This window comes from Aptenodytes forsteri, unplaced genomic scaffold (genome assembly GCF_000699145.1).
Source record: "Aptenodytes forsteri isolate BGI_AS27 unplaced genomic scaffold, ASM69914v1 Scaffold287, whole genome shotgun sequence".
In the NCBI taxonomy this organism is placed as follows: Eukaryota; Metazoa; Chordata; class Aves; order Sphenisciformes; family Spheniscidae; genus Aptenodytes; species Aptenodytes forsteri.
Window position 1 is genome coordinate 642,014 of NW_008794854.1, and position 10,302 is coordinate 652,315.

A 10,302-nucleotide genomic window follows, 5' to 3' on the forward strand; every position below is an offset into this window, starting at 1 on the left:
GCTGGGGCTCTGAGCAACCTGATCTAGTTGAAGATGTCCCTGCCCATGGCAGGGGGTTAGAACTAGATGGTCTTTAAAGGTCCCTTCCAACCCAAACTATTCTATTATTCTATGATTCTATGATTCATGTTTGTGGTGGCTGATATTGAATGCAGAAATTCCAGTTTAAATTATGATGCAGCCTAAGCAGTGAGGGATTGACAGCTTAATCAGGTTCTTCACCCTTGTCTCTTGCTCGTGTACGAGCTACGAACAGAGCTCCAGTGTTCAAGAGCCACTGTCATGTGAGAAGAGAGCGAGTGATACCTTACTGTCATAACTGTGCCCTGCTGAGAGCTACGTCAAATTTGTCCTTGTTGCAAGAAGGAGACTGGCATTTTTTTCCACCAAGCTGCAATCGCTGTGTGTTGAAACTGGGTTCCAGGAACTCAGCTGGCTTCTTTCTGCCTTGCTATTCTCATCAAAAAACTCTCATGCAAGCAAATACGGCTTTGTGCACAACAGTGCAACCTCATACCACCCCTGAACCCAGGTTCTTTTATTTTGCTTCTTGTTGGAAGAAAATGATTACCCAGAGACCCCTGCCTCCTGAAGCAAGTAATAGTGGGGAACAATCAGCACAACTAACGAGAACCATCTCCCCCTGAAGAGTCTCGGGCAAAAAAATGGACAAAAAAGCTGCTCACAAAGCAGCCTTATGCATTTCAGGTTCTGCATATCCTTTCCTGTGAATCTTGGTGAACTACACGTGCATAGCATTTAGGCTTTTGGAGTTCCTTGGCCTCCGAAGGAGCAACAATTTCAATCAATTTTTGAGACAATCATTTTTAAAACCAAAAACCCTCTCCACAACTGAAAACACACAGAGCATATTTAATATTAGATGGGGTTATTGATGAGATATTCTTTTTTAGAAAGTCTCTCTTTGTGATGGCATGACTGCTCCAACACAGGCTCATTGATGTCTCTATTTGTACTGGGCAGGCAGATGCTGCGCAGCCAGCCACTTTTGTCTTCTTTTCACCTCACTATAAACGGATTTCTCTCCCATCGCAGGAGGTATAGCACACACGCTTTGCTGCACAGGCAGAGCACACCCCAAAATTCACTAGATGGCACCCTTTCCTCTAAAGTCAATGCTGGGCAGGCAAACCGGTCTGACCGTAGGAAACGAAGTGCTGCTTGTTGCTGGCTATTTGTAGCGTGAGAGAAGGCAGGCTACTTTTTGGGGGAGACAGGGTGTTGGCTTCACTGTCCTAGTTGGCCTGGACAATTATATCCTGTCTGTATTCTCCCGGCAGTTTCACTTGAAGTCTATCTATTTTTTTTCCATTTCCTAACCTCAATTATAATATAGTATTTTATTAATGCAGTCATGATGCTTCACTCCCAAGGCAACAGTATTTTAATGAGGTATGATGGACAGTTTGTAAAGCACTATATAAAACCAAGGTGGTGGCAATATTTCTTAGGCATTTGCTATTACTGATGTGGATATACCATTCCTACTGGAAGGAGGGGGCCAGTGAACAGAGCTCACAAATAACACAGCTCTCTTCTCTTCTGCCGCAACCTATTCCTCTCTCTTTTTTCAATAGGTTGGTACAATCGACTTTTTATAAACTTTGCACTCCGGAGACATATTTTCTTTTTTGTGCTACAATCCTATTTCCCAGCCATGCTGATGGTGATGCTGTCTTGGGTTTCATTTTGGATTGACAGAAGAGCCGTTCCTGCCAGGGTATCGTTAGGTAAACCTTTAACGTATATTCTTTTGGGAAATATAGAATGGATAGGGGAGAGGTTTTGAAGCTACCTTAGCTTCCTATTTACGCAGGATATGAGCAAGTATATCAGGTAATTGCCTGAAAAACACTATTATTGCCACTGTTGTCACTACCACAAATTCCTTTAGTCAACCTCTACCTTTGGAAGTTGGATGCTTGTTCAGACTGCTTTGCTATATTAGAAAAGAGCTCACACACCACGGAAGGAAAAAGGGATGATTCTGCAGATTTCTCTACATAGAATTTTACTTCATTCCTTTTTTTTTTTTTTTGCAAGGACTGGGTTGGCTTTTTCCTCCCCTCTTCCCAGCAAAGTAACAGGTAGTCAGATCCCTCCCCAAATCCGTGGTTCAGGAGAGATACTTAATAGGCATAGCACAATCTATCTAAAAGCTTTGCAGCTCTGCTTTCTCTCTAGAAACACCTGATATCTTCCCACCAACTTGGAACCAGTTTTCTGACTTGTCCTATGTAGCAAAGCCTTTCTTTGTTAGGCATCTTGAAAATGTTTGCTTTGGTGCCTTAACTGTGCAAGGCACACAGGCTTCTGTGGAAGCCAAAGAGTAAGTTGGGCATCTTTCTGCACTCACAGTTTTAGTTCTGAACACCACAGCTCAGGAGAAAAAGACAAATTACAGTGGTTTTTTTTTATAATGTTATTGTTTTTCTCAGCGATGAATCAGTTGATACCGCTTCAAGACTGCCTTTGTTGGGAATGTAATGCTAATGGCCTTGGAATGAGTACATTTTTTCAAAGATTAGCATCTCTGTGAAGATCTGATGGAAATTTGTTAAGATATCTAATGTAACCATAACGCATTTGAGTCCTGCAACTGTCGGTTTAAGAATTAGTAAAGAAGCTCCTGTTCTTTCTTCTCACTGATGCTAGTCCCAGAAGCCAACTGTATGTTGCCATATTTCTTAGACAAGTGAAAATTTGAGGATCTTTGTTTAAGAAACAAACTTGCATGTACTGAGGGAGCCCTCAATTTTTATCTACAGCTATATCAATCTAGAAAAAATAGGACTATAGCTACCTCAGATCCCTTTCTATTGGCACAGTCTAAAGCTATTAATACATGAGATATAAATCTATTTGTTAGTCTAAAAATAAATTATGGTACCTCCTACCTATTAATGCATCTACCAATTCCTTTTATTTATAAGAAATTTAACTTCATCTTTAAAAACAAAGTTTTAATTCTCAGTAGGTCATTTGTAATGTTGTCAAGATGGTTTTGCTGATCATGTTCTTTAATTTATATATGGATTTCTGCAGAAGGTTATGCATCAGGAGTTCTAGGAAAAATGCACATTTCGTTAGCATAAGCATACATAATTTATAGGCAATGTTAACAACAAAGTTTAAAAAGCTTAGCTCCCTAGCCTAGAGTATACATCTTTTAAATAAATTGATTTCCTCTTATATGATATATTTCGAACTCCATCCTTCAACCTAAGGAACTTGCAGAGAGGGAGAGGGAAAACTCTTGTATGTTCCAGTGGGCTTGGACTAGCATAAAACTGGAGAAGGGCTATACTGAGACCCAGCTGAAAAGCCGTGCTGTCAGCCAGTGCTGTCTCACCGGTGTTAATGAGGTGTCTTCACTTTCAGTGTTCCATTCATTTCTTTAAAAGCAGGGCCTCTGTTGGGTGTTGGTGGGATTTTTTTCTGAGATAGAGCAAAACAAAATGAGATGAATAGCTGCACAAGAGGAGAGATTGAAAAGATGAGGGTGAAACTCTGGACACACTGAAGTAAACAAAAAGTATTTCTTAGTTTCAATGGATATAGCATTTTTATGCTAGAGTGTTTTTAGAGAACCATGGAGTTATGAGAGAGACATACAAGCTGATACATGTTCTCAAGAAGTACAATCTGAGAAGGGGTTGGGAGGGAAACTGGTGATTCTTTAGTGACTCTCCGGGACAAGAAAGTGTGTAGTGGAGATCCTGGCTCTGGAAAGTGAGGGAAGACCACAAACCTGCTTTTGCTTCCCTATAGCGGTGCCTAAAGCTGTCATAGAAATGTGTTCCTTATGCTGCTGAATCACCAGTGTTGTGTCCCCGCGGTTCGAACCTGGTGGGACACAGGTCTAACTGCATGCACTGAGCAGAGAGATGATTTACTGGATTCAGTATTGTATGTGATAGGTCTTTCATGGTTCAGTCCACCTTTCAGAGCCTGTGCAATGAAGTTAAAGGCAGCGTCAATCATATGCCCTCACAAAGCTGTGCTGTCCAAGCAACGGTGATGAGCTAAACAGAACCAGCTGGCCAGTATTATGATAACCTCCCCTTTTTCCTTGGCAGGTATAACCACAGTGCTGACAATGTCAACCATCATGACAGGAGTAAGTGCCTCAATGCCTCAAGTGTCTTACATAAAGGCTGTGGATGTGTATTTATGGATCAGCTTCCTTTTTGTCTTCCTGTCTGTCATCGAATATGCAGCAGTGAACTATCTCACCACAATTGAAGAGAGAAAGCAACTCAAAAAAAGGGGCAAGGTACAATCCTCTGTCTTTTGTTGCCTTCAGAAAGCATCACAGAAGCCACAGAGTAATCCTGATACACCATTGTGATAACAGCACAGTAACCATCTCTGTGACTCCACTCTGTATCTCACGTTTCTTTACTTGGCTGAAGGGAGGAAATGTATCATCCTCTTTGAGATCTTGAGAAGGTCTGTGCTTTCTCTCCCTTCCTTTTCCTGTGACAGAGGTTAGGGAGTACATCTCCTGATTTCCACACACACACCACCCACCACCCCCCCCCAGAGGAAGGTAGCCTTCATTCTGTTCTCAAATACCTATTGATCAAGGTATTTTTCCTCTCCCTGAAATATACCCCAGAATGCACTCATGTAATATTTCCCCCTCTTTCTTGTGAAGCAGAGTCTATTTCTCCTTCTCCTGCTTCACCATTTTCAATTAGGAAGATGGGTTTAATGATGCCTTTTTGTCCCAAGATCAGATGAATGACAAGGTCATTTTTAGAAGAGTCTGCTTGAAGCATAAACGTTCACAAATTAAACATTTGCTTTCTATGAAGCACTCACTTAAAACCTCTGCCTCAAGAATATCCCCCCGTGTAAACTCATTTGTTGGAATATCACAAGGGGAAAAACAGAAAAAGGGTGCATATGTTGCTCACGTGATTTGATAATCACATCAAAAAACTACGCATGGAAATGTTTGAAGTACTTTCCCACATCTCCAGCAACGCAGACCTACAGGAGAGGCAGAGTTTGAGTTTTCTACTTCAGAAGCTGGGGCACATATTGCCAGTCAGAAGCTGGCAAATATCAGTCAGACAAGTGTGTTTTATCGCATGTATCCCCTTCCTCGCTCACGTCCTGCCCAAGGGGGCAGGCCCCAGAGATAGCAATACTGTGAGGTAGCCCCGTTCTCTGTATGCTCTCCACAGAGGGAACAACACTGAAGAGAAAGCTTGCTTTATTTTCTGTTTTATATATTTATAATTTACTAAAATGGCTCCTGCTAGATGCAGAATAACTATTCTTTGTTGCCAGGCTTCAGGAATGTATAGTATCGATGCAGTGCAAGCAATGGCTTTCGATGGCTGCTTTCGTGACACGGATGTGGATGTGGACCTGACTGCTTTCTCAGACCGCTGTGAAGAGAATGACACTCGGGCACGTGCAGCCAGCGTCTCCAATGCGGACACAACTCACATGAAGAGGAAGAGGTCTCTGAAGGGAAATGTGGGCAGGATTATTTTACAGAACAATCATGTTATTGACACATATTCCAGGATTATATTTCCCAGTGTGTATATTGTGTTCAACTTTTTTTACTGGGGTTTGTACATATGAACAAAAATCATTATAAGCTAGACTTTATTTTGCATATGAGGGTAGCATCATGCTTTAAAAATAATGCAACAGCAGTAGAGGAAAGGGTTAAAAGTTTCCGAAACTGACTTCTGCGTCACACCAAGGCTGGTTTGGTTAGCAGCAAAACTGTTAATGAAAACCTCTCATGAGTCCGGTTTCTTTTTCAATGGGACTGTGCAATGCTTCACTGGGGCAACCTAATGCACATGCTACTACTGCAGTAGCGTAGAAGCAGTGTGCTCACTAAGGGAGCCCTTTGCCACACACCTAAACAGCAGCTCCCACCTGATGTATTATCCAGTCTCTATCTACACTCTAACCATTCCTCTTTAATCAGCCTTTCTGTTTGTTCTCCACTTGTGGCCCGTTTTGGTAGGCAATATCGGCACCGATCGTCTTCAAATAGCTCCTATCCTTATTTCACTTGCTGCATTTCGATTTTGCTAGGCAACCTGTATGCGCCTCAGCAGCCTTTGTCCTCGGATGGTAACTAGGGGGAAAGTGATTATGGCTTAGCAGTGGAGCAGGGACCAGCAGAAAGCAGGAAGCAAAGCTGATGGGGCTTTGTACATTGTGCATCATCAACACCTCAAGAAAAACCCTCACCCTGGCAGCTGTCCCTGACTTTCCACGCGACCACTGGGAAGGGCCTCTATTTTGGAGAAATCTCGATCGCTAGTCCCTGAGGCAGCACAGGAACAATGTCCCAGACCCGATGCACGCAGTGTCTTACAGCCACCTCCCAGGTGGATGACTAGCGTCAGCTGCACAAGCCATGCCCCTCACGTGACACCCACACACCTGTGCCTCGTGTAGACCTGCTGTAATCACCTGCTTTCTGCATAACTGTTCATTTCAGAAACGTCGGCTTTGAGGCAGAGATTTTAGAAAACTTTGTCAAGAAAACAAACCAACCGTGTCTTCTGCAGAATCTGGTTCTTCTGCTTTATGTTGCATACATGAGCTTGGGGTTTTGCCCCCCTCCCTATCCCTTTGGCTTCTGAGATTGAATCTGACAGTGAGGAGAAGCTATATATGCCTGCTTGCAGCATTGATCCCCAGCACAGTTCGAGATACCACACCGAGACACGCAGGAAATAAAAGGAAGCAGCTGTGCCAAAACAGAGCCATGTACAGGAACCTTGACGGTCCCAGATGAATCCTGCATGGAAATAGGTTCAGGCTAAGGAGGTTGAGTTAAGGATGTTCAAGGACAGAGACAAAAGCGTTCATAGCTCCAGAAAAGAATCAAGATTATTTTTGCGACTTTCCCAAATAAGGAGCATTTTCCACTTAAATTTCTTGGGTTTGTCTGTCATTTAATAAAGTGAGTTTGTATTTACAAAGTCAGTTCAAAGTGATAATCTGTGGTGGCAAAAAGTGTCACAAGGTAAATGCTTGGTCACTGCTTGGTCAAGATTAGGAAACGGGAATAAATTTGGAAGCCTGAACCCCTCTCTGGTTTATTTGATTTTCCTGCTCCAATGTCGTTTGCTCATAGCACGGTGATGTCTTTTACTGTATGCCTTTTACTTTTACTTACAAAAAGCTGCATTTGTCAAGCTCCCAATTACTGAGCCGGAGAAGCTGGTGACACACTGCATGCCGGGTGATTGAAATCTGATGGAGCGAGCGGGTACTTTGGCAGCCAGTTTGCTGCCAAACAAATGATCAGAGCTAAGATGGCTTTGATACTCTTCCAGGAAATCCTGTCATGGAAAGCAAAACCGTACCAGGAATGACAATGCTGGGAACGTAAAGCCAAAGGACACGCAGGCTTTGGCAACAGCACACTAGCCCTCAAGCTGAGCACATGTGTAATATAGATATATAAAAAAATACTGTGACATCCTCGTTACTGCACTGCCATTATGGAGGCATCCTGCACAGATGTTCCAGATTGCCTGAGAAGATTCCATCTAATTGCTCCAGATGTGTGTGTCCTAAACTTTTCACATGAACTAACACAGCACCATTGTTTCCATATGATTTTTTTTTTTTAATCTGCCTTACAGGTAGAGGTATTTGTCCTGTAGCCAACAGCGAATCCTCAGCCTCCAACAGAAAAAATACCCATGTGCTTCTTGACCCAAACCAGTTCCCTCTTCCAAATTTCTTACAGGATCTGCAGCAGCAGAAGCCCCACGGCGCAGCATGCCCAAGCCCCGTGTAGGCTGTCCAGCAAACAGGCCCACACGTGGAAGTGTGGAGGAAAAGAGATTCCTGCCTGCGTTTACCTTCCGGGCACATCCTATACGTGTGCCTGAGCGCTGCACAGCCTGCTTTGGTGGAGGAAACTGCTAGTTACTTTGCAACTGTGAATGTAACCATCGGCAAAATGTTCTCCCCACGGGGAGTACTACGTAGCGAGTTTTATTATGATAATGAAGAGGATGGCACGTTATGATGATGAAACTTAAGTGCATACTTTTACAGACAAGCTTATAATTTCTATCTTCTTAATGCAGTGACGGGGATGATATCAGGATCAATTATACTTCAAGAATCTATTGCTTGTATAAAGAGTAAAAAATAACAAACAGTATTTAAATACATTATTTCTTGGTTAGAGGGCGTTAGAGGGCTGACCGAAACTCACACGACCCTCTTCTGAAGCTTGTGTTACCTTCCGGAAGGGGGCGGTAATAAATACTGTTAGTCAGTTTGACTAGACAGACTCATGGAAGTCTTTAAAAAAAGTATTCACCAGCGTTTCCCATTCCTGTTATCTGTGGCTGGTTTGGCAGCCAGTCGGATGTACGGGTTTCACGTCCCACAGCATCTACTAAAAGTTAAAACATCACAGCCGTTATGTAAATACACACTTGTCTGTGTATTCATCCCGGTGGTACTCAAGCAGTTACGCTGAGAGCACTTTGTGGACTTTTGGAACAGAAATAAGAGCTTGTAATGGTTTCTGTGACCAGCTGAGGTGCAGGATGTGGCCTCCCTATTTTTAGCGTCTGCTGCTACACCCGTCCGTACTAAGAAAACATCCTGTAAGTGTTAGCGTAGGTGATGCAAACTTTTAAGTCTGGAGAACTACTTCATTCTTCAAACCTTTATAGTTCTCATGAAAGAAGTAAGCACGATTTCATGCCAGTGACCTGTTTTTCAGAGAGCTACAAAAATGTATGCCTTTGAATATCCCAACTATTGGTGAGTGTTTATGCTAAAATATTCACAATTTAATAAAATTTGCAGTGTCCTGAAAGTTGAGTGACGTCATGATGAACCGAGTCAGAATTAGAAAGCAGAGAATGTCTTCTTTTTCTTTGAAAGTCACAGCCCAATGAAAGAAAAACGCTTTATAAAGTTAAATTTTACTGATTTGTACAATTAGGATAACTTTAGGCTCACCCCTGGCAAAACGTCTCTCCTGGTAACCCATCCACATGCCGATTAATCCGTATTTCGTGATCAAGTGGCCACGATGTCTTGGTCAGCTGGTGACCAACGCGGTCCAGGTGGTAAAGGAACAAGGACTGAACAGGGTGAGCAGCGTTTGCCGCCTTCTCTCCTCCATCCCCTATTCCTGTGTATTATATTTTGCCAGTTTCTCTGGTCGGCACGTGGGAATTTGCTGGATGCGTTCATGAATGCAGAACCCACTGGAATCACGTAACGTTTGTTCCGAAAGGTCCAGTTAGTGCCAGGGAAGCAGGAGTTATTACTGTGTGAATAGCAACCACACCGCAAGGAGGAACAGGGCTGCAAAACCATTTTCTGTAAAGGGAGGGATCCGAACAGGTATTCTGGGTGTGAAAGGCTCTATTATTTCCCTCCATGAGCTGTTGACAGAACACAGTCCCCGCTCTCATCTGCCACTGAAAGGTCCTTCTAGTAACGGACTTATGCCCAATATAAGTTTCTACTTACATTAGCCGTGCACTGTAAGGCTGCTGAGGTTTCCAAAATTCACCTTTTGCTGGCAGTTCTGCTTTGTATGCTTCAAGCTATCAGTATGGAAGAACAAAACTTTAGCAAAACCGAACAATTTTTCTGCTCTTTCGGCCAATGTAAATTAAACCATTAATAGGCATCTTTAATAAAGGTAACTAAAAATACTTCTAGAAGTTTTCATGTGCTCAGTGAGGATTCTAAAGATTTCTTCAAGGGAGCCTCAGAAGGGCTCTGGAATAAGATTTTGGTCCAGGAAAAAATAACGCAGCTAAAGCCCAGGCACTTTTGTGTGTATGAAGTAAAATTTTATACAAATATTTTATACAAATAACACAGGGTTTTATGTTGTATCTCCTAATTTAATCAATTTCCTATTGGTTTCAAAAAAAGGGGTATTTTTCTCTCTCGCACATACACGCTAACTAACTTGGGTAGATGAAGAAGAAACAGTTCTTGCACAGACTATGTTTTCAAGTGGTGATTGCTTTAAAACTTTCTAGTTTGGGAGTAAAAAGAACAGGTTGACAATACATCCTCTCCACTAAGCGAGGTTAAATGGCGTGAAACACCGGGCACCGTCACTGGCTGATACCAGTGAATGTTATTCCTGCTCGACATCTTATAAGATGTCTCTTTCTTCACCCTCAGCAAGCCTTGGCAAAACGTTAACCATTGCAAAGCGCGTTTCGCCACGAGCGGGGCCGGCCGGCAGCAGCCGCCGCAGCCGGCCCCGCGCCGGGGGCAGGGGGGGGA

At 42.9% G+C, this 10,302-nt stretch overlaps 1 protein-coding gene across 1 annotated transcript in view; it reads left to right on the forward strand.

The window, feature by feature from the left end:
• The window catches only part of GABRR3 (gamma-aminobutyric acid type A receptor rho3 subunit), a 32,762-nt gene extending 27,137 nt beyond the window's left edge, over window positions 1-5,625 (forward strand). The window contains exons 7-9 of the mRNA XM_009274565.1: window positions 1,599-1,751; window positions 4,101-4,297; window positions 5,323-5,625. Coding sequence (XP_009272840.1) covers window positions 1,599-1,751; window positions 4,101-4,297; window positions 5,323-5,625 — 653 coding nt within the window. The remainder of the gene's footprint in view (window positions 1-1,598; window positions 1,752-4,100; window positions 4,298-5,322) is intronic.
• Window positions 5,626-10,302: the final 4,677 nt, after the last annotated feature.